This window comes from Hyla sarda, chromosome 2 (genome assembly GCF_029499605.1).
Source record: "Hyla sarda isolate aHylSar1 chromosome 2, aHylSar1.hap1, whole genome shotgun sequence".
Classification (NCBI taxonomy): Eukaryota; Metazoa; Chordata; class Amphibia; order Anura; family Hylidae; genus Hyla; species Hyla sarda.
In genome coordinates this window covers 11,499,369-11,524,574 of record NC_079190.1, presented here as the reverse complement: position 1 = coordinate 11,524,574, position 25,206 = coordinate 11,499,369, and the positions used below count along the sequence as shown (strand labels likewise).

General features: G+C 47.6%; 1 protein-coding gene across 1 annotated transcript in view; it reads left to right on the top strand.

Annotated features, from left to right (window-relative positions):
• Positions 1–368: 368 nt before the first annotated feature.
• The window catches only part of MYO7A (myosin VIIA), a gene marked incomplete in the record, with an annotated part of 248,641 nt that continues 223,803 nt past the window's right edge, over positions 369–25,206 (top strand). The window contains 2 exon segments of the mRNA XM_056561158.1: positions 369–450; positions 19,027–19,081. Coding sequence (XP_056417133.1) covers positions 19,064–19,081 — 18 coding nt within the window.

Genomic DNA, 25,206 nt, shown 5'->3' with positions numbered 1-25,206 from the left:
TGCCGCGGCCTACTCCACCCAAGGAGGTGAGGCCGGACCAACCGGCACCAACGGTAGTACCATTGGCCTCAGCGGCTGCTATCAATTTTGTGGTGAGCGTTAACCCCTCAGTGTCACAGTCTCGACTCACCAATGTCTCATGGGACACTGCTATAAACCCCATGAGAGAGTCCCAACCTCGTGCTCACCGCTACATGTCACAGAGCCGGAAACACGCTGATAGGCGAGTTTGGGAATCAAGAAGATTCCCTGTCTGATCATTTTTTTTTCTTCTCTGCTTGCCATTAACTGTTGGTACTCCAGTATCTTTATTTTCTGCAGATTTCTTCATTTGTCAACCTGTTCAAGAAGAAGTGCCTGGCAAGAAGTTCACCTGTTCAACAATGTAACCATCTTCCTAAGCCTATACCCGGCCCCAGGCCGAGAGACTCCTTGCCTGAGGAGATTCTTGTAAGTTTGTACCCGGCTCCGGCAACAGCCGTGATGTTTTGTTTTTTTGGACGTAGGTGGACTGCTGATCCTTGGGTTTCTGTTATTGTAAATATCGTCCTAGTAATATATTTTTGCATAAAATGTTGCACTCTACAGCAGATAAAGGTTACCTGAATATATTTAGGGTTGTGCTGCTATCATGTAGCCCTTGTGTTCCAATAAATAAAATGTCTGTTGTACAGAAATATCAAATTCCTGTACCCGAAGTACATATCTCTTTCAGGTGTTATAGTGTTGACATAAAGGTGCCCTCCCAGCTCCTCTGGGAGTAACAATAATGCCACCCTTCACTAGTGCCTAACAAAGGAAATATACCAATTAGATATCAAGACTGACAACATTCATAAATATAGTGTACACATAGCACATAAACTTCATTAGTGTACCTTCATAAACTCCAGTACACATAACTCAGAAAATATATCTCAAAAATAAAAATTAAGTCTTAGGTACTGTAACATGCTATATCTCAGTCCATACCACTGTTATGCCCTAATGTCATGCACTAATATGTTCTTTTGCCTTTTACGTGTTCAGGGTGCTCTTCCTGGCCAGAAGGTATTCCTGTAGCTAACTAAAAAAATACACGTATCCAGTAAGGTAACAGTATGTGAAATTGTTATCTAGATTCAGAGTTTTAGGGGTAAGTGTGTAGTACCGATAGACCCTAGCAGCTAAGGCATTGGGCAGAAAGCCTCAGGCAGCCCAATCTGCAACCAGTGTATAACATGAAAAACAACAAATATGTGGTATAATAAATTTGTGGTTTAATAGTTAAGGTATGTCAAAAGAAAAAATGAAAGGAAAATTTATTGTAGTATATAGAAGCATCACAGTCATCATACATACTTACAGTCCAGTATCAGTATTATTTGTCAGTCAGAGAAAACAAAACAATGCAAAATGCTATTCAAAATGTGTGAGAAAGCAAACCTGTTGATCACAAAATAAAGAGTGAACAAATAACGCTAGAGCTGTAAAACCACTATTTCAAACCGCCTGAGCCACTGTGCGAAACCGCCTGAGCCACTAAGAATTAGGCAGTTTTAGTAAATCTGGTCCAATGTGATATTGCAGTGTCCCGGTGTCCGTATCATAGCTATTAAACATGTAAAGTTGATGTGTGATGTGTGAGGAAGTCCTCCTTTAACTGCATAAATCTGTGTGTAATGTGCAAAAGTTTAAGGGTTAAATATTTCCTATGCCTTGTATCAGATGAGTGACTCATTGGTCACATGACAAGCTCTCCAGCTAAGCTTCTATGCAGAAGTTTCTAGATCAAGCTGTGGGAGGAGCCCCTAGTCCCACCCCCTCTCCCCAGAGGACTGGACCCAAAGTAACCAGTTCATTCTAAGTCTGGCTCTTGCTGGAGCAACACCTCCCTGATCAGCTCCTCCTGGGTAGACCAGTCCGTCAGTGTATTGAGTCAGTGAGAAGTATTTATACCTAGTGTAGAGTGATTCTCCTTGGTCTAGTTAAAGGGGTACTCCATCCCTAGACATCTTATCCCCTATCCAAAGCATAGAGGATAAGATGTCTGATTGCGGGGGGTCCCGCTGCTGGGGACCCCTGCGATCTGCCTGCTGCACCCGGCGTTTGTTTAGATTGTCGGGTGCAGCGCCGGAGGCTTGTGATGTCACGGCCACACCCCCTCAATGCAAGTCTATGGGAGGGGGCGTGACCGTGATGTCACAAGCCTCTGCCCCGCATCGAGAGTCACCAAGCACTGAGCGGGGCGGGACCCCCGCAATCAGGCATGCGCAGCGAAAGGCGTTGCATCTTGGTTATTAAAGTCCATTTGTATCCTCCATATCGTGTCTTGGTCGGTCAACGCCGTGTGAACCGGTTACCTTCATTGGAGCCCATCCTTTCTGATCCCTTGCCATTATTCACCGGAGGGCAGCAGATGACCTACCATCTTTTGTGCAGTTGGCCAACTATACTATGGATGGCTGGATTGAGTCCCACAGAGCTGTTGCTTCCTATATTGTGATCTTTCCCTTTAAGATTGAAGCTTCTAGTAAATTTCTTTGCCTGACTGCAGTAAACCTTGACCTTTCTGCCGCTCTGTAAATGTTTAGGATGTTTCGATGAAAAGAAATCACCGACTTACGATAGTGAAGACTTCTCTCCCACCCAAAGAGGTTGTGTTTGTACCGTAACCGGGAAAATACTGCACCTAATGTGGGGGAAAATACTGCACCTAATGTGGGGGAAAATACTGCACCTAATGTGGGGGAAAATACTGCACCTAATGTGGGGGAAAATACTGCACCTAATGTGGGGGAAAATACTGCACCTAATGTGGGGGAAAATACTGCACCTAATGTGGGGGAAAATACTGCACCTAATGTGGGGGAAAATACTGCACCTAATGTGGGGGAAAATACTGCACCTAATGTGGGGGAAAATACTGCACCTAATGTGGGGGAACTATACTGCACCTAATTTGGGGGATCTATACTGCACCTAACGTGGGGAGCTATACTGCACCTAATTTGGGGGATCTATACTGCACCTAATTTGGGTATCTATACTGCACCTAATGTGGGACATCTATACTACACGTAATGTGGGGGAACATGCTGCACCTAATGTGGGGAGCTATACTGCACCTAATGTGGGGGAACCATACTGCACCTAATGTGGGGGAACTATACTGCACCTAATGTGGGGAACTATACTGCACCTAATGTGGGGAGAAGTATACTGCACCTAATTTGGGGGATCTATACTGCACCTAATGTGGGGGAAAATACTGCACCTAATGTGGGGAGCTAAACTGCACCTAATTTGGGAGATCTATACTGCACCTAATGTGGGAGATCTATACTGCACCTAATGTGGGGGAACATGCTGCACCTAATGTGGGGAGCTATACTGCACCTAATTTGGGGGATCTATACTGCACATAATGTGGGGGAACATGCTGCACCTACTGTGGGGAGCTATACTGCACCTAATGTGGGGGAACTATACTGCACCTAATGTGGGGGAACATTATACTGCACCTAATGTGGGGGAACATTATACTACACCTAATGTGGGGGAACATTATACTACACCTAATGTGGGGGGACATTATACTGCACCTAATGTGGGGAACATTATACTGCACCTAATGTGGGGGAACATTATTCTGCACCTAATGTGGGGGAACATTATACTGCAACTAATGTGGGGGAACATTATACTGCACCTAATGTGGGGGAACATTATACTGCACCTAATGTGGGGGAACTATACTGCACCTAATGTGGGGGAACTATACTGCACCTAATGTGGGGGAACATACTGCACCTAATGTGGGGGAATTGTACTGCACCTAATGTGGGGGAATTGTACTGCACCTAATGTGGGGGGAACTGTACTGCACCTAATGTGGGGGGAACTATACTGCACCTAATGTGGGGGGAACTATACTGCACCTAATGTGGGGGGAACTGTACTGCACCTAATGTGGGGGGAACTGTACTGCACCTAATGGGGGGGGGAACTGTACTGCATCTAATGTGGGGGGACTATACTGCACCTAATGTGGGGAGAACTATACTGCACCTAATGTGTGGGGAACTGTACTGCACCTAATGTGGGGGAACTGTACTGCACCTAATGTGGGGGAACTGTACTGCACCTAATGTGGGGGGAACTGTACTGCACCTAATGTGGGGGAACTGTACTGCACCTAATGTGGGGGAACTGTACTGCACCTAATGTGGGGGGAACTGTACTGCAACTAATGTGGGGGAACTATAATGCCAACCCTAATGTGTGGGAACTACAACCTAATGTGGGGAGAACTGTGCTGCGTACTTAAAGTGGTATAAGTGGTAAAAGTGTGGATAGGAATTTGTTCTTGTTTTGTTATCTATAGTCCGGCCCTCCAACAGTCTGAGGGACCGTGAACTGGCCCCCCGTTTAAAAAGTTTGAGGACCCCTGCCATAGACCTTCTAGGACCTGTGATGACTCCTATAGGCTAGGACTCCTGATGATGTCATCACAGGTCTTGGAAGATCCATAGTAAGTCTGTACTGTGTATGGGCTCTCTGCAATGGATAAAAGAAGGTAATAAAGTAACAGGGGAAAGTGGGGGGAGGGGGGTATTAAATATTCAGTCACAGCACATATATTGCTGTAACCAGTGTGGAAGCACTGACAGGTATTGTGGCGGCTGAATTAAGATTTTAACCCCTTGAGGACACAGCTAATTCAGATTTTTGCCATAACTCTTATATTTTTCATTCCACAGACCCATATGGTACTTGCGTTTTTTGCACCATCTATTGTACTTTGTAATAACACCTTTCATTCTACCATAAAATGTACGGCGCAACCCAAAAAATATTGGTATTTTTCATGCAGTGCACTTTATGGTAAAATTGACAGGTTCTCTTTATTCTGTACATCCATACAATAGAGCAGCAGAGCTCTAGAGCACAGAGCGCCCAGAACACTGATCAATGCTATCATATGGCATAGCATTGATCAGTGTATGCAATCAAAAGATTGCATGTTGTAGCCCCCTATGGGGACTAAAAAAATAAAAAAAAAGTTTAAAAATGTTCATTATCCCCTTCTCTATAAAAAGTTTGATCACCCCACACCTTTACCCAATTTTTAAATAAAATAATGTAATAAAAAATAATCATGTGCGTAAATGTCCGAACTATTAAAATATGAGCTTAGCTAAACCCCACGGTCAATGGCGTACACATAAAAAAAATACCAAAGTCCAGAATTGTGCAGTTTTGGTCACTTCATATACCATAAAAATATTAATAAAAAGCGAACAAAAAGTCCCATCAAAACAAAAATGGTACTGATAAAAACTACAGACAACGGCACAAAAACTGAGCCCTCATACAGCCCCATATACAGAAAAATAAAAAAGTTATAGGGTTCAGAAAATGCCAATTTTAAACATACAAATTTTGGTGCATGTGGTTTATTAAATTTTTTTTTTTAAGCATTAAAATAAAACCTATATAAATTAGGTATCCTTCTAACCCTATGGACCTACAGAATAAAGATAAGGTGTCATTTTTACAGAAAAGGGCACTGCATAGAAACGGGAGCCCCCAAAATTACAAAATGGCGTTGTTTTTTTTTTTTATTTCAGCCTACAAATCATTTTTTTTTTGTTTCACCGCAGAATATATGATAAAATAAGTCATTAGGTTAGGGCTACATGGCAAAAATGGGTCGCACAGTCAAAAATCGCCATGTTGTTCTAAGTAAATGTGGTCACATGTAGAGAAATCCAGCGCAAATCAGTTCTTGCTCTTTAGGTGGTTTATTAAACCCTTAACCCCTTGGGGACTCAGGGTTTTTCCGTTTTTGAACTTTCGTTTTTTCCTCCTCACCTTTTAAAAATCATAACCCTTTCATTGCTGCACCTACAGACTCATATGAGGGCTTTTTTTTTTTGCGCCACCAATTCTACTTTGTAATAACATCAGTCATTTTACCCAAAAATCTACAGCGAAACCATAAAAAAAAATCATTGTGCGACAATTTTTTTTTTTTTTAACTACGTAATTTTGTAAGTTTTGGGGGCTTCCGTTTCTACGCAGTACATTTTTTGGTAAAATGACACATTTTCTTTATTCTGTAGGTCCATACGATTAAAATGATCCCCTACTTATATAGGTTTGATTTTGTCGTACTTCTGGAAAAAATCATAACTACATGCAGGAAAATTTAAATGTTCAAAAATGTCCTCTTCTGACCCCAATAACTTTTTTATTTTTCCGCATATGAGGATGTATGATGGCAAATTTTTTGTGCCGTCATCTGAAGTTTTTATCGGTAGCCTTCTTGTTTTGATCAGACTTTTTGATCGCTATTTATTAATTTTTTTATGGTATAAAAAGTGCCCAAAATAACGCTATTTTGAACTTTTCAAATTTTTTTTTTACGTGTACACCATTGACTATTCAGTTTAATTAATGATATATTTTTATAGTCCTGACATTTACGCACGCGGCGATACCACATGTGTTTATATTTATTTTTATTTACAGTTTTTTTTTAAGGGAAGGGGTTAAATCACATTTAATAACCCCTTTTTTACACTTTTTTTTGCAATGTTTTAGCCCCCATAGGGGACTATAACATGCATTACATTGATGGCAGACACTGATCAATGCTATGCCATAGCATTGCATTGATCAGTGTTATCGGCGGTCGGTTGCTCAAGCCTGGATCTCAGCCTGGAGCAAGCCTGCTCATGATGTCACATCCCCTCAATGCAAGTCTATGGGAGGGGGCGTGATGGCAGTCACGCCCCCTCCCATAGACTTGCATTGAGGGGGCGTGACCATGACATCACAAGCCTCCGGCACTGAACCCGACGCTCTAAACTAGGCCGTGATGTCAAGAGCCTCCGGCACTGAACCCGACGCTCTAATCCAGGCCATGACATCACGAACCTCCGGCACTGAACCTGACGCTCTAAACAAGGCCATGACGTCACGAACCTCCGGCACTGAACCCGAAGCTCTAATCCAGGCCGTGATGTCACGAACCTCCGGCACTTAACCCGAAGCTCTAATCCAGACCGTGATGTCACGAACCTCCGGCATTGAACCCGACGCTCTAAACAAGGCCGTGATGTCATGAACCTCCGGCATTGAACCCGAAGCTCTAATCCAGGCCGTGATGTCACGAACCTCCGGCACTTAACCCGAAGCTCTAATCCAGACCGTGATGTCACGAACCTCCGGCATTGAACCCGACGCTCTAAACAAGGCCGTGATGTCATGAACCTCCGGCACTGAACCCAACGCTCTAATCCAGGCCGTGATGTCACGAACCTCCGGCACTGAACCCGACGCTCTAAACAAGGCAGTGATGTGAAGAACCTCTAGCACTGAACCCGAAGCTCTAATCCAGGCCTTGATGTCACAAGCCTCCGGCACTGAACCTGACGCTCTAAACAAGGCCGTGATGTCACAAACCTCCGGCACTGAACCCGACGATCTGAACAAGGCCGTGACGTCACAAACCTCCGGCACTGAACCCGACACTCTAATCGAGGCCGTGATGTCACGAACCTCTGGCACTGAACACAACGCTCTAAACAAACGCCGGTTGCAGCAGGGAGATCGCAGGGTTCCCCACCGGCGGGACCCCTGTGATCAGACATCTTATCCCCTATCCTTTGGATAGGGGATAAGGATGTCTAGGGGCGGAGTACCCCTTCAAAATGCAAGAAGGAAAAACGGAAACGCAAAAATTAAAATTGACTGTGTTCTTAAGGGATTAATGAGACACGCCCCAAATATCAACGTTATTAAAGGGTTAAACGTTGAATCTCCTATTAAAGGGGTACTCCGTCGCTAAGACATCTTATCCCCTATCCAAAGGATAGGGGATAAGATGCCTGACCGTGGGGGTCCCGCCGCTGGGGACCCCTGTGATCTTCCATGCCGCACCCCGTTAGAATCAGTCCCAGGAGCATGCTCGCTCCGGGTCTGATTACTAGCGATCACAGGGACGGAGCATAGTGAGATCATGGCTCCGCCCCCTCAATGCAAGCCTATGGAAGCCTTTGGATAGGGGATAAGATGTCTTAGTGCCGGAGTACCCCTTTAATACAATATTGTATAGATAATTTTTCACCGCCTCCATCCTCATACATCATACCGATGCGGAGCTTTAGTGCTACCCGCCCGAGTCTCCTCCGATGAGCAGGACTGGCAGAGCCTATTCATGCGCACCGACCGAGCAAACGCCATAAAATCTTTATGAGGTGTCACATTCTTATAGAACATCACAAAACAACAGAGTAAAAGTATAGTCCAGCTGTGTCGGACATTAACAAGCCTACACGACGGCCGAGATGTGATATCCGCGCTCCTATGAATGGCATCAATTATGCAGTAATGTTCTCTAAAGAACTAATACAGCGATTTTGCGAATATTTAGGATATAGTGCTATATATTTGTAATGACGAATATTAGTTTTTTGTTTTTTTCACATGCGAATATGCGAATATTTTTCACATGCGAACGAACATAGCAAATATGCGAATTTTGCGAACATAGGACAAATAATAATCAATATATTTGCAAAATATCGCGAATTCGAATATGGCCCTTGCCGCTCATCACTACCTTGCAGCATGTGTCCATGTATCCTAAGTGCCATTTATAATGATTTGTTTTTAATTTGGCAGAGGTATCCTCGGACCACCTTAGCGCCCATGTGTGACTCTCTGCAGACCCTACAACCTAGGCTTCTTATGAACTTGACCCCAGTGTATTTGGGGATCCAATGGGGACACGGACTAATTGGATAATTTCTAGAGACTTTGTCGATGCTGTACAAGTAATCAAAAATACATAACTAAAATAAATAAATAAATAAATAGCCGTGAGGGCCAGACAGCTTATATTTATACCTCCTGAACAGCTATTCTTCTCCCCATACATATGGTACATGGTAAATGTTTTCATTCTAGATAGTGGAATAAAGTACATATTGGACCCTTATCACACCCTCTGTCCTCCAGACTCCTCTGTCCCCCTTTAGACAGCTTTATCCTTTTTCAGACCCCTTTGTTCTTTCCGGACTCCTGTGTCCTCCTCCAGACCCCTCTGCTCTTCTCCAGACTCCTGTGTCCTCCTCCAGACCCCTCTGCACTTCTCCAGACTCCTGTGTCCTCCTCCAGACCCCTCTGCTCTTCTCCAGACTCCTCTGTCCTCCTCCAGACCCCTCTGCTCTTCTCTAGACTCCTCTGTCCTTCTACAGACCCCTCTGCTCTTCTCCAAACTCTTGTGTCCTCCTCCAGACCCCTCTGCTCTTCTCCAGACTCCTGTGTCCTCCTCCAGACCCCTCTGCTCTTCTCCAGACTCCTCTGTCCTCCTCCAGACCCCTCTGCTCTTCTCTAGACTCCTCTGTCCTCCTACAGACCCCTCTGCTCTTCTCCAAACTCTTGTGTCCTCCTCCAGACCCCTCTGCTCTTCTCCAGACTCCTGTGTCCTCCTCCAGACCCCTCTGCTCTTCTCCAGACTCCTGTGTTCTGCTCCAGACCCCTCTGCTCTTCTTCAGACTCCTGTGTTCTCCTCCAGACCCCTCTGCTCTTCTCCAGACTCCTGTATTCTCCTCCAGACCCCTATGCTCTTCTCCAGACTCCTCCGTTCTTCTCCAGACCCCTCTGCTCTTCTCCAGACTCCTGTGTTTTCCTCCAGATCCTTCTGCTCTTCTCCAGACTCCTGTATCCTCCTCCAGACCCCTCTGCTCTTCTCCAGACTCCTCTGTTCTCCTACAGACCCTCTGCTCTTCTCCAGACTCCTGTGTTCTCCTCCAGACCCCTCTGCTCTTCTCCAGACTCCTCTGTTCTCCTCCAGACCCTTTGCTCTTCTCCAGACTCATCTGTTCTCCTAAAGACCCTCTGCTCTTCTCCAGACTCCTCTGTTCTCCTCCAGACCCCTCTGCTCTTCTCCAGACTCCTGTGTTTCCCTCCAGACCCCTCTGCTCTTCTCCAGACTCCTGTGTTCTCCTCCAGACCCCTCTGCTTTTCTCCAGACTCCTCTGTTCTCCTCCAGACCCCTCTGCTCTTCTCCAGACTCCTCTGTTCTCCTCCAGACCCCTCTGCTCTTCTCCAGACTCCTGTGTTCTCCTCCAGACCTCTCTGCTCTTCTCCAGACTCTTGTACTCTCCTCCAGACCCCTCTGCTCTTCTCCAGACTCCTCTGTTCTCCTACACACCTCTGTTCTTTCCAGACTCCTCTGTCCTCCTCCAGACCCCTCTGCTCTTCTCCAGACTCCTCTGTCCTCCTCCAGACCCCTCTGCTCTTCTCCAGACTCCTCTGTTCTCCTCCAGGACCCTTTGCTCTTCTCCAGACTCCTCTGTTATCCTCCAGACCATCTGCTCTTCTCCAGACTCCTGTGTTCTGCTCCAGACCCCTCTGCTCTTCTCCAGACTCCTCTGTCCTCCTCCAGACCCCTCTGCTCTTCTCCAGACTCCTGTGTTTTCCTCCAGACCCCTCTGCTCTTCTACAGACTCCTCTGTTCTCCTCCAGACCCTCTGCTCTTCTCCAGACTCCTCTGTTCTCCTCCAGACCCACTGCTCTTCTCCAGACTCCTCTGTTCTCCTCCAGACCTCTCTACTTTTCTCCAGATTCCTGTGTTCTCCTCCAGACCCCTCTACTCTTCTCCAGACTCCTGTGTTCTCCTCCAGACCCCTCTACTCTTCTCCAGATTTCTGTGTCCTCCTCCAGACCCCTCTGCTCTTCTCCAGACTCCTCTGTCCTCCTCCAGACCCCTCTGCTCTTCTCTAGACTCCTCTGTCCTCCTACAGACCCCTCTGCTCTTCTCCAAACTCTTGTGTCCTCCTCCAGACCCCTCTGCTCTTCTCCAGACTCCTGTGTCCTCCTCCAGACCCCTCTGCTCTTCTCCAGACTCCTGTGTTCTGCTCCAGACCCCTCTGCTCTTCTCCAGACTCCTGTGTTCTCCTCCAGACCCCTCTGCTCTTCTGCAGACTCCTGTGTTTTCCTCCAGACCCCTCTGCTCTTCTCCAGACTCCTGTGCTCTCCTCCAGACACCTCTGCTCTTCTCCAGACTCCTCTGTTCTCCTCCAGACCCTCTGCTCTTCTCCAGACTCCTCTGTTCTCCTCCAGACCCACTGCTCTTCTCCAGACTCCTCTGTTCTCCTCCAGACCCCTCTACTCTTTTCCAGATTCCTGTGTTCTCCTCCAGACCCCTGTACTCTTCTCCAGACTCCTGTGTTCTCCTCCAGACCCCTCTACTCTTCTCCAGATTCCTGTGTCCTCCTCCAGACCCCTCTGCTCTTCTCCAGACTCCTCTGTCCTCCTCCAGACCCCTCTGCTCTTCTCTAGACTCCTCTGTCCTCCTACAGACCCCTCTGCTCTTCTCCAAACTCTTGTGTCCTCCTCCAGACCCCTCTGCTCTTCTCCAGACTCCTGTGTCCTCCTCCAGACCCCTCTGCTCTTCTTCAGACTCCTGTGTTCTGCTCCAGACCCCTCTGCTCTTCTCCAGACTCCTGTGTTCTCCTCCAGACCCCTCTGCTCTTCTCCAGACTCCTGTGTTTTCCTCCAGACCCCTCTGCTCTTCTCCAGACTCCTCTGCTCTCCTCCAGACCCCTCTGCTCTTCTCCAGACTCCTCTGTTCTCCTCCAGACCCTCTGCTCTTCTCCAGACTCCTCTGTTCTCCTCCAGACCCACTGCTCTTCTCCAGACTCCTCTGTTCTCCTCCAGACCCCTCTACCCCAGACTCCTGTGTTTTCCTCCAGACCCCTCTGCTCTTCTACAGACTCCTCTGTTCTCCTCCAGACCCTCTGCTCTTCTCCAGACTCCTCTGTTCTCCTCCAGACCCACTGCTCTTCTCCAGACTCCTCTGTTCTCCTCCAGACCCCTCTACTCTTTTCCAGATTCCTGTGTTTTCCTCCAGACCCCTCTACTCTTCTCCAGATTCCTGTGTCCTCCTCCAGACCCCTCTGCTCTTCTCCAGACTCCTCTGTCCTCCTCCAGACCCCTCTGCTCTTCTCCAGACTCCTCTGTCCTCCTACAGACCCCTCTGCTCTTCTCTAGACTCCTCTGTCCTCCTACAGACCCCTCTGCTCTTCTCCAAACTCTTGTGTCCTCCTCCAGACCCCTCTGCTCTTCTGCAGACTCCTGTGTTCTGCTCCAGACCCCTCTGCTCTTCTCCAGACTCCTGTGTTCTGCTCCAGACCCCTCTGCTCTTCTCCAGACTCCTGTGCTCTCCTCCAGACCCCTCTGCTCTTCTCCAGACTCCTCTGTTCTCCTCCAGACCCTCTGCTCTTCTCCAGACTCCTCTGTTCTCCTCCAGACCCACTGCTCTTCTCCAGACTCCTCTGTTCTCCTCCAGACCCCTCTACTCTTTTCCAGATTCCTGTGTTCTCCTCCAGACCCCTCTACTCTTCTCCAGACTCCTGTGTTCTCCTCCAGACCCCTCTACTCTTCTCCAGATTCCTGTGTCCTCCTCCAGACCCCTCTGCTCTTCTCCAGACTCCTCTGTCCTCCTCCAGACCCCTCTGCTCTTCTCTAGACTCCTCTGTCCTCCTCCAGACCCCTCTGCTCTTCTCCAGACTCCTGTGTCCTCCTCCAGACCCCTCTGCTCTTCTTCAGACTCCTGTGTTCTGCTCCAGACCCCTCTGCTCTTCTCCAGACTCCTGTGTTCTCCTCCAGACCCCTCTGCTCTTCTCCAGACTCCTGTGTTTTCCTCCAGACCCCTCTGCTCTTCTCCAGACTCCTGTGCTCTCCTCCAGACCCCTCTGCTCTTCTCCAGACTCCTCTGTTCTCCTCCAGACCCTCTGCTCTTCTCCAGACTCCTCTGTTCTCCTCCAGACCCACTGCTCTTCTCCAGACTCCTCTGTTCTCCTCCAGACCCCTCTACTCTTATCCAGATTCCTGTGTTCTCCTCCAGACCCCTCTACTTTTCTCCAGACTCCTGTGTTCTCCTCCAGACCCCTCTACTCTTCTCCAGATTCCTGTGTCCTCCTCCAGACCCCTCTGCTCTTCTCCAGACTCCTCTGTCCTCCTCCAGACCCCTCTGCTCTTCTCTAGACTCCTTTGTCCTCCTACAGACCCCTCTGCTCTTCTCCAAACTCTTGTGTCCTCCTCCAGACCCCTCTGCTCTTCTCCAGACTCCTGTGTTCTGCTCCAGACCCATCTGCTCTTCTCCAGACTCCTGTGTTCTCCTCCAGACCCCTCTGCTCTTCTGCAGACTCCTGTGTTTTCCTCCAGACCCCTCTGCTCTTCTCCAGACTCCTGTGCTCTCCTCCAGACACCTCTGCTCTTCTCCAGACTCCTCTGTTCTCCTCCAGACCCTCTGCTCTTCTCCAGACTCCTCTGTTCTCCTCCAGACCCACTGCTCTTCTCCAGACTCCTCTGTTCTCCTCCAGACCCCTCTATTCTTCTCCAGATTCCTGTGTTCTCCTCCAGACCCCTCTACTCTTCTCCAGACTCTTGTGTTCTCCTCCAGACCCCTCTACTCTTCTCCAGATTCCTCTGTTCTCCTACAGACCCTCTGCTCTTCTCCAGACTCCTGTGTTCTCCTCCAGACCCCTCTGCTCTTCTCCAGACTCCTCTGTTCTCCTACAGACCCTCTGCTCTTCTCCAGACTCCTGTGTTCTCCTCCAGACCCCTCTGCTCTTCTCCAGACTCCTCTGTTCTCCTCCAGACCCCTTTGCTCTTCTCCAGACTCATCTGTTCTCCTAAAGACCCTCTGCTCTTCTCCAGACTCCTCTGTTCTCCTCCAGACCCCTCTGCTCTTCTCCAGACTCCTGTGTTTCCCTCCAGACCCCTCTGCTCTTCTCCAGACTCCTGTGTTCTCCTCCAGACCCCTCTGCTTTTCTCCAGACTCCTCTGTTCTCCTCCAGACCCCTCTGCTCTTCTCCAGACTCCTCTGTTCTCCTCCAGACCCCTCTGCTCTTCTCCAGACTCCTGTGTTCTCCTCCAGACCTCTCTGCTCTTCTCCAGACTCTTGTACTCTCCTCCAGACCCCTCTGCTCTTCTCCAGACTCCTCTGTTCTCCTACACACCTCTGTTCTTTCCAGACTCCTCTGTCCTCCTCCAGACCCCTCTGCTCTTCTCCAGACTCCTCTGTCCTCCTCCAGACCCCTCTGCTCTTCTCCAGACTCCTCTGTTCTCCTCCAGGACCCTTTGCTCTTCTCCAGACTCCTCTGTTCTCCTCCAGACCATCTGCTCTTCTCCAGACTCCTGTGTTCTGCTCCAGACCCCTCTGCTCTTCTCCAGACTCCTCTGTCCTCCTCCAGACCCCTCTGCTCTTCTCCAGACTCCTGTGTTTTCCTCCAGACCCCTCTGCTCTTCTACAGACTCCTCTGTTCTCCTCCAGACCCTCTGCTCTTCTCCAGACTCCTCTGTTCTCCTCCAGACCCACTGCTCTTCTCCAGACTCCTCTGTTCTCCTCCAGACCTCTCTACTTTTCTCCAGATTCCTGTGTTCTCCTCCAGACCCCTCTACTCTTCTCCAGACTCCTGTGTTCTCCTCCAGACCCCTCTACTCTTCTCCAGATTCCTGTGTCCTCCTCCAGACCCCTCTGCTCTTCTCCAGACTCCTCTGTCCTCCTCCAGACCCCTCTGCTCTTCTCTAGACTCCTCTGTCCTCCTACAGACCCCTCTGCTCTTCTCCAAACTCTTGTGTCCTCCTCCAGACCCCTCTGCTCTTCTCCAGACTCCTGTGTCCTCCTCCAGACCCCTCTGCTCTTCTCCAGACTCCTGTGTTCTGCTCCAGACCCCTCTGCTCTTCTCCAGACTCCTGTGTTCTCCTCCAGACCCCTCTGCTCTTCTGCAGACTCCTGTGTTTTCCTCCAGACCCCTCTGCTCTTCTCCAGACTCCTGTGCTCTCCTCCAGACCCCTCTGCTCTTCTCCAGACTCCTCTGTTCTCCTCCAGACCCTCTGCTCTTCTCCAGACTCCTCTGTTCTCCTCCAGACCCACTGCTCTTCTCCAGACTCCTCTGTTCTCCTCCAGACCCCTCTACTCTTTTCCAGATTCCTGTGTTCTCCTCCAGACCCCTCTACTCTTCTCCAGACTCCTGTGTTCTCCTTCAGACCCCTCTACTCTTCTCCAGATTCCTGTGTCCTCCTCCAGACCCCTCTGCTCTTCTCCAGACTCCTCTGTCCTCCTCCAGACCCCTCTGCTCTTCTCTAGACTCCTCTGTCCTCCTACAGACCCCTCTGCTCTTCTCCAAACTCTTGTGTCCTCCTCCAGACCCCTCTGCTCTTCTCCAGACTCCTGTGTCCTCCTCCAGACCCCTCTGCTCTTCTTCAGACTCCTGTGTTCTGCTCCAGACCCCTCTGCTCTTCTCCAGACTCCTGTGTTCTCCTCCAGACCCCTCTGCTCTTCTCCAGACTCCTGTGTTTTCCTCCAGACCCCTCTGCTCTTCTCCAGACTCCTCTGCTCTCCTCCAGACCCCTCTGCTCTTCTCCAGACTCCTCTGTTCTCCTCCAGACCCTCTGCTCTTCTCCAGACTCCTCTGTTCTCCTCCAGACCCACTGCTCTTCTCCAGACTCCTCTGTTCTCCTCCAGACCCCTCTACCCCAGACTCCTGTGTTTTCCTCCAGACCCCTCTGCTCTTCTACAGACTCCTCTGTTCTCCTCCAGACCCTCTGCTCTTCTCCAGACTCCTCTGTTCTCCTCCAGACCCACTGCTCTTCTCCAGACTCCTCTGTTCTCCTCCAGACCCCTCTACTCTTTTCCAGATTCCTGTGTTCTCCTCCAGACCTCTCTACTCTTCTCCAGACTCCTGTGTTCTCCTCCAGACCCCTCTACTCTTCTCCAGATTCCTGTGTCCTCCTCCAGACCCCTCTGCTCTTCTCCAGACTCCTCTGTCCTCCTCCAGACCCCTCTGCTCTTCTCTAGACTCCTCTGTCCTCCTACAGACCCCTCTGCTCTTCTCCAAACTCTTGTGTCCTCCTCCAGACCCCTCTGCTCTTCTCCAGACTCCTGTGTCCTCCTCCAGACCCCTCTGCTCTTCTCCAGACTCCTGTGTTCTGCTCCAGACCCCTCTGCTCTTCTCCAGACTCCTGTGTTCTCCTCCAGACCCCTCTGCTCTTCTGCAGACTCCTGTGTTTTCCTCCAGACCCCTCTGCTCTTCTCCAGACTCCTGTGCTCTCCTCCAGACCCCTCTGCTCTTCTCCAGACTCCTCTGTTCTCCTCCAGACCCTCTGCTCTTCTCCAGACTCCTCTGTTCTCCTCCAGACCCACTGCTCTTCTCCAGACTCCTCTGTTCTCCTCCAGACCCCTCTACTCTTTTCCAGATTCCTGTGTTCTCCTCCAGACCCCTCTACTCTTCTCCAGACTCCTGTGTTCTCCTCCAGACCCCTCTACCCTTCTCCAGATTCCTGTGTCCTCCTCCAGACCCCTCTGCTCTTCTCCAGACTCCTCTGTCCTCCTCCAGACCCCTCTGCTCTTCTCTAGACTCCTCTGTCCTCCTACAGACCCCTCTGCTCTTCTCCAAACTCTTGTGTCCTCCTCCAGACCCCTCTGCTCTTCTCCAGACTCCTGTGTCCTCCTCCAGACCCCTCTGCTCTTCTTCAGACTCCTGTGTTCTGCTCCAGACCCCTCTGCTCTTCTCCAGACTCCTGTGTTCTCCTCCAGACCCCTCTGCTCTTCTCCAGACTCCTGTGTTTTCCTCCAGACCCCTCTGCTCTTCTCCAGACTCCTGTGCTCTCCTCCAGACCCCTCTGCTCTTCTCCAGACTCCTCTGTTCTCCTCCAGACCCTCTGCTCTTCTCCAGACTCCTCTGTTCTCCTCCAGACCCACTGCTCTTCTCCAGACTCCTCTGTTCTCCTCCAGACCCCTCTACTCTTCTCCAGATTCCTGTGTTCTCCTCCAGACCCCTCTACTTTTCTCCAGACTCCTGTGTTCTCCTCCAGACCCCTCTACTTTTCTCCAGATTCCTGTGTCCTCCTCCAGACCCCTCTGCTCTTCTCCAGACTCCTCTGTCCTCCTCCAGACCCCTCTGCTCTTCTCTAGACTCCTTTGTCCTCCTCCAGACCCCTCTGCTCTTCTCCAAACTCTTGTGTCCTCCTCCAGACCCCTCTGCTCTTCTCCAGACTCCTGTGTCCTCCTCCAGACCCCTCTGCTCTTCTCCAGACTCCTGTTTTCTGCTCCAGACCCATCTGCTCTTCTCCAGACTCCTGTGTTCTCCTCCAGACCCCTCTGCTCTTCTGCAGACTCCTGTGTTTTCCTCCAGACCCCTCTGCTCTTCTCCAGACTCCTGTGCTCTCCTCCAGACACCTCTGCTCTTCTCCAGACTCCTCTGTTCTCCTCCAGACCCTCTGCTCTTCTCCAGACTCCTCTGTTCTCCTCCAGACCCACTGCTCTTCTCCAGACTCCTCTGTTCTCCTCCAGACCCCTCTACTCTTCTCCAGATTCCTGTGTTCTCCTCCAGACCCCTCTACTCTTCTCCAGACTCCTGTGTTCTCCTCCAGACCCCTCTACTCTTCTCCAGATTCCTGTGTCCTCCTCCAGACCCTTCTGCTCTTCTCCAGACTCCTGTGTCCTCAACTGACAGTCCGTGTCGTTGCATCCTAGGCGGCGTGGCAACATCCAGATAGGAACATGCACAGAACAGAAACTGCACCAGCAGAGGGCAACATTGAGCTGTAATGTACATCATCAGAAGCCCTTATGTGAGCCTTCTACCTATGATGGGGGTAACAGATTTTCCAGGGAACGAACAGAAAAATATTTGACAAAGTTTGTTTGGAGCTTAGAAGTTAATAAACTTTTGTAAAATGAGATTATCGCTATGTGACTGGAATCAGAGTGTGATGCCCATAACTGCAGCATAAAGGGGAACACAGGAGAAACTGACATCCCAACAAATGAAAATAAGAACACTGACCAGTGACTGCTGACATGTATACACTGACCAGTGACTGCTGACATGTATACACTGACTAGAATAAGACTGTGCAAAATCTATACTGACCATTGTCATTTCATGAAAAGTTACAAGTATAGACACAATAGACAGTGGTTTACAAGTTAAATTCTTGCATAGGAGCAGTATGATAGTAGTTATATTCTTGTATATAGGAGCAGTATTATAGTAGATACATTCTTTTATATAGGACCAGTATTATAGTAGTTATATTCTTGTATATAGGAGCAGTATTATAGTGGTTATATTCTTGTATATAGGACCAGTAATATAGTAGTTATATTCTTGTATGTAAGAGCAGTATTATAGTAGTTATATTCTTGTATATATAGGAGGCAGTATTATAGTAGTTATATTCTTGTACATAGGAGGCAGTATTATAGTAGTTATATTCTTGTATATAGGAGGCAGTATTATAGTAGTTATATTCTTGTATATAGGAGCAGTATTATAGTAGTTATATTCTTGTATATAGGAGCAGTATTATAGTATATATATTCTTGTATATAGGAGCAGTATTATAGTAGTTATATTCTTGTACATAGGAGCAGTATTATAGTAGTTATATTCTTGTATATAGGAGCAGTATTATAGTAGTTATATTCTTGTATATAGGAGGAGTATTATAGCAGTTATATTCTTGTATATAGGAGCAGCATTATAGTAGTTATATTCTTGTACTACTAGACAGAGCCTAATATTAGATTTGTATTTGGGAACATTTGCTGTGTCATTTATGTTATTAATAGTTCTCGATGATAAATGTTCTGTAAGCCCTGGGTGTGTTTGCTCTTTGGCAGTTTTGTATTGTGGCCCTTTGGATGGTTCTGTGATCGGATCAGATTTTGGCTGCAGTCGCTGCTCCTCTTTTGTGTGACACGTTGGCGGATAAACAAGAAGGTTCTTGGGGACGATTGGCTGGATGTTTCTCAGGGGACAGATAGAGGTCTTGTGACTTGTCTAATTTATCAATGGGAATTTACGTCTCCAGCTTATCGTACGGCGGGGCTGGGCCGGCTGTGATAATTTCATTAGCGTCCTGGACATGTGACCTATGCCGATAGTTTTTTTTTGTGTGATCTTTTGTAAATCCATTGCCCCATAATAACAGTGATTTATGTCTATTCTTCCCCAGACAACTGCTGCTTGATGTCTCTGAAGACTCTGGAGAGATGGTCATTCTGCGGCAGGTACGTCACTCGCCCTAGTTTTATAGACGGTGTAATAAAGTGACCTCGGTCGTGACAATTTCTTCTATATATAAATGCCTGGGTTTTGTGTGCTTTGTGCTTCTGATTTAGGGCAAAGTTACACTGTGTACTATCAGTGAACCTCCAGTATATATATATATATATATATATATATATATATATATGTATACAGCTACTCAATTTTACTGTATATATATATATATATATGTATATATGTATATATATCGTATTTTTCGCCCTATAGGACGCACCGGCATATAAGACGCACCCTATTTTTAGGTGCAAAATCAAAAAAATTAAAGATTTTGAACCCAATAGTGGTCTTCAACCTGCGGACCTCCAGATGTTGCAAAACTACAACTCCCAGCATGCCCGGACAGCCGTTGGCTGTCCGGGCATGCTGGGAGTTGTAGTTTTGCAACATCTGGAGGTCCTCAGATTGAAGACCACTGCATAGGAGGTAATACTCACGTGTCCCCGCCGCTCCGGACCCGTCACCGCTGCCCTGGATGTCGCTCCATCGCTGTCGCCGTGTTCCCGTCGCTCCGGAACGTCTCTGCTGTCGGCCGTTTATCCTCGCTCTCCGTCGCCGTCATCACGTCGTTACGCACGCCGACACACATACGTGATGACGAGGAAGGAGAGCGCCGGCCATACAGGGGATCCCTGAACGGAGAAGACACCGAGGAGGCAGGTAAGGTCCCTCCCGGTGTCCTGTAAGCACTAACCCGGCTATTCAGTTGGGCTGTTCGGGACCGCCGCGGAGAAATTGCGGCGGTCCCGAACAGCCCGACTGATCAGCCGGGTTAGTGTCACTTCCCCTTCAGACACGGCGGTCAGCTTTGATCGCCGCGTCTGAAGGGTTAATACAGGGCATCACCGCGATCGGTGATGTCCTGTATTACCCGCAGGTCCCGGCCGTTGATGGCCGCAGGGACCGCCGCGATAGGGGTGTATTCGCCGTATAAGACGCACCGACTTTTTCCCCCCAGTTTTAGGGAAGAAAAAGTGCGTCTTATACGGCAAAAAATACGGTATATATATATATATATATATATATATATATATATATAAAATATATATATATATAAATATATATATATAGTAAAATTGAGTAGCTGTATATATATATATATATATATATATATATATATACATACACACACATACTCAATTTAACTATATATATATATATATACATACACACACATACTCAATTTAACTATATATATATATATATATATATATATATATATATATATAATATAATATATAGTACAGTGGTTATCAACCTTTAAACCTCCAGCTATTGCAAAACTACAACTCCCAGCATGCCCGGGCATGCAGGGAGTTGTAGTTATGCAACTGCTGGGGGTCTATAGTTTAGAGTCCTCTAATCTACATGTGCTATGAGTTGCTCCAAACAACATCTATCTCCCCCTGAAGGAACCAACACTATATTCATTCATATGTGCACCATGTCATACTTTATGTCTCCTGTGGAGGCGCTGCATGGAAATTTAACCCCTTAAGGACTCAGCCCATTTTGGCCTTAAAGACTCAGACAATTTAATTTTTACGTTTTCATTTTTTCCTCCTCGCCTTCTAAAAATCATAACTCTTTTATATTTTCATCCACAGACTAGTATGAGGGCTTGTTTTTTGTGCGACCAGTTGTCCTTTGTAATGACATCACTCATTATATCATAAAATGTATGGCGCAACCAAAAAACACTATTTTTGTGGGGAAATTAAAAACGCAATTTTGCTAATTTTGGAAGGTTTCGTTTTCACGCCGTACAATTTATGGTAAAAATGACATGTGTGCTTTATTCTGAGGGTCAATACGATTAAAATGATACCCATTATTACATACTTTTCTATTATTGTTGCGCTTAAAAAAAATCACAAACTTTTTAACCAAATTAGTACGTTTATAATCCCTTTATTTTGATGACCTCTAACTTTTTTATTTTTCCGTATAAGCAGCGGTATGGGGGCTCATTTTTTGTGCCATGATCTGTACTTTTTTTTGATACAACATTTGCATATAAAAAACTTTTAATACATTTTTTATAATTTTTTTAAACAAAATGTATTAAAAAAGTAGGAATTTTGGACTTTTTTTTTTTCGTTCACGCCGTTAACCGTATGGGATCATTAACATTTTATTTTAATAGTTCTGGCATTTACGCACGCGGCGATACCAAATATGTCTATAAAAAAAAAAATTACGCTTTTTGGGGGTAAAATAGAAAAAAAACTGACATTTTACTTTTTTATTGGGGGAGGGGATTTTTCACTTTTTTTTAACTTTTACTTTTACATTTGTTTACATTTTTTTTTACACTTGAATAGTCCCCATAGGGGACTATTCATAGCAATACCATGATTGCTAAGGCTGGGTCCACACTACGTTTTGTCCCATACGGGAGCGCATACGGCAGGGGGGAGCTAAAAGCTCGCGCTCCCGTATGTTACCGTATGCGCTCCCGTATGTCATTCATTTCAATGAGCCGACCGGAGTGAAACGTTCGGTCCGGTCGGCTCATTTTTGCGCCGTATGCGCTTTTACAACCGGACCTAAAACCGTGGTTGACCACAGTTTTAGGTCCGGTTGTGAAAGCGCATACGGCGCAAAAATGAGCCGACCGGACCGAACGTTTCACTCTGGTCGGCTCATTGAAATGAATGACATACGGGAGCGCATACGGTAACATACGGGAGCGCGAGCTTTTAGCTCCCCCCTGCCGTATGCGCTCCCGTATGGGACAAAACGTAGTGTGGACCCAGCCTAATACTGATCTGTTCTATGTATAGGACATAGAACAGATCAGTATTATCGGTCATCTTCTGCTCTGGTCTGCTCGATCACAGACCAGAGCAGGAGACGCCGGGAGCCGGACGGAGGAAGGAGAGGGGACCTCCGTGCAGCGTTATGAATGATCGGATCCCCGCAGCAGCGCTGCGGGCGATCCGATCATTCATTCAAATCGCGCACTGCCGCAGATGCCGGGATCTGTATTGATCCCGGCACCTGAGGGGTTAATGGTGGACGCCCGCGAGATCGCGGGCGTTGGCCATTGCCGGCGGGTCCCTGGCTGCGATCAGCAGCCGGGATCAGCCGCGCATGACACGGGCATCGCTCCGATGCCCGCGGTTATGCACAGGATGTAAATGTACAGGAAGTTCTTTTCTTTTTGAATTTCCTTTCTGCCTGACCACAGTGCTCTCTGATGACACCTCTGTCCAATTTAGAAACTGTCCAGAGCAGGAGAGGTTTTCTATGGGGATTTGCTCCTGCTCTGGACAGTTCCTAAAATGGACAGAGGTGTCATCAGAGAGCAGTGTGGTCAGGCAGAAAGGAAATTCAAAAAGAGAAGAACTTCCTGTGGAGCATTGTTACGCCGAGCGCTCCGGGTCCCCGCTCCTCCCCGGAGCGCTCGCTACACTCTCCTCACTGCAGCGCTCCGGTCAGATCCACTGACCCGGGGCGCTGCGATACCGCCTCCAGCCGGGATGCGATTCGCGATGCGGGTGGCGCCCGCTCGCGATGCGCACCCCGGCTCCCGTACCTGACTCGCTCTCCGTCGGTTCTGTCCCGGCGCGCGCGGCCCCGCTCCCTAGGGCGCGCGCGCGCCGGGTCTTTGCGATTTAAAGGGCCACTGCGCCGCTGATTGGCGCAGTGGTTCCAATCAGTATCTTCACCTGTGCACTTCCCTATTAATACCTCACTTCCCCTGCACTCCCTTGCCGGATCTTGTTGCCATTGTGCCAGTGAAAGCGTTCCCTTGTGTGTTCCTAGCCTGTGTTCCAGACCTCCTGCCGTTGCCCCTGACTACGATCCTTGCTGCCTGCCCCGACCTTCTGCTACGTCCGACCTTGCTTCTGTCTACTCCCTTGTACCGCGCCTATCTTCAGCAGTCAGAGAGGTTGAGCCGTTGCTAGTGGATACGACCTGGTCACTACCGCCGCAGCAAGACCATCCCGCTTTGCGGCGGGCTCTGGTGAAAACCAGTAGTGACTTAGAACCGATCCACTAGCACGGTCCACGCCAATCCCTCTCTGGCACAGAGGATCCACTACCTGCCAGCCGGCATCGTGACAAGCATACAGCAGTTGATAAGTGCTGGAAGGCTTAAGATTTTTTAATAGAAGTAATTTACAAATCTGTTTAACTTTCTGGCACTCCTGTGGAGTACCCCTTTAACTATTTCAGTTAGGTTTTATGAGAATAAAATATGGACACGTTATTATCGGTCAGGGATATGCGGTTATGTGTGACCTGTGCCACCACCAGGGATCCTCTCCTTCTATTAGGCCTCATTCAATGGCCGTGGTGCCGTAGGTGGTATAAAATGGGTACTGTATACATCCAGTATGAGTATTATATGGATGGTGTGAACCTTGCCCATAGCAACCAATCAGATGGCTACTTTCATTTTTAAAAAAGGCCTCTGGAAAATGAAAGTAGCGATCTGATTGGTTGCTATGGACAACTCTTCTGCTTTTTCTCTGCACAGGTTTTGATAAATCTCCCCCAATATGTATGTAAAATAAAGGGTCCACCTCCACGAGCTTTCAGAACACCCTATGCTAATCCCAAAGGCATTAAATGGTTACCCTATGCTAAACCCAAAGCTGTCACGCCTCCTCCCATAGACATTAAAGGAGGGGGCGTGGTGTTAAATCACGGACACGGAAGCTTGGAGCTGCCGGCCCGGAGATCGCGGGGGTCCCCAGTGGCGGGACCTCCGCGATCAGACATATCCTTTCCCCTCCATGTCTTTATGGACCTTACAGTGTGTGCTGGGGAACAGAAATGAACTGAACCCAAACTGTTCCAACATAGTTGGAAGTGACTCTTGTCCAAAATGCTGAGGCATTAGGATTTCCCTTCAGTGGAACTAAGAAGCCGAGGCCTTAAAAACCACCCTATGTTGGGCAGTCAGGCAGGTAACGTTCTCCTGACATTCACAAAACCCAAACTCCCCCATTAGATGCCACATAGAAAAGTGTGATCCATCACTACACAGAACATAATACTGCCCCCTATATACAAGAATATAACTACTATATTACTGTCTCCTATATACAAGAATATAACTACTATAATACTGCTCTTATATACAAGAATATAACTACTATAATACTGCTCCTATATACAAGAATATAACTACTATAATACTGCTCCTATATACAAGAATATAACTACTATAATACTCCTCCTATATACAAGAATATAACTACTATAATACTGCTCCTATATACAAGAATATAACTACTATAATACTGCTCCTATATACAAGAATATAACTACTATAATACTGCTCCTATGTACAAGAATATAACTACTATAATACTGCCTCCTATATACAAGAATATAACTACTATAATACTGCTCCTATATACAAGAATATAACTACTATAATACTGCTCCTATATACAAGAATATAACTACTATAATACTGCCTCCTATATACAAGAGTATAACTACTATAATACTGCTCCTATATACAAGAATATAACTTCTATAATACTGCTCCTATATACAAGAATATAACTACTATAATACTGCTCCTATATACAAGAATATAACTACTATAATACTGCTCCTATATACAAGAATATAACTACTATAATTCACAAGCGGTACACAGAAGCGAGCAGCCGGCACAACTACCCCTAAATTCCTACGATCGCACTCTCAGCTAGTGCGGCGAAAATGAAAGACGCCCTGAGCTCGGGCTCCACAGTTCCCTTAACAGTGCTGGCAGGCACTGTAACCCTTCGGGTTCCAAGTCCCTAATGACAAGACATCTTCGTATCAAGAAGAAATTATCGGCACAGTACCCCGGTGAGTGACGTCCCTACTTTCTACATATGTTTGATACGAAGATGTCTTGTCATTAGGGACTTGGAACCCGAAGGGTTACAGTGCCTGCCAGCACTGTTAAGGGAACTGTGGAGCCCGAGCTCAGGGCGTCTTTCATTTTCGCCGCACTAGCTGAGAGTGCGATCGTAGGAATTTAGGGGTAGTTGTGCCGGCTGCTCGCTTCTGTGTACCGCTTGTGATTTATAGTCTTGTCTAAGCCAGAGCACAC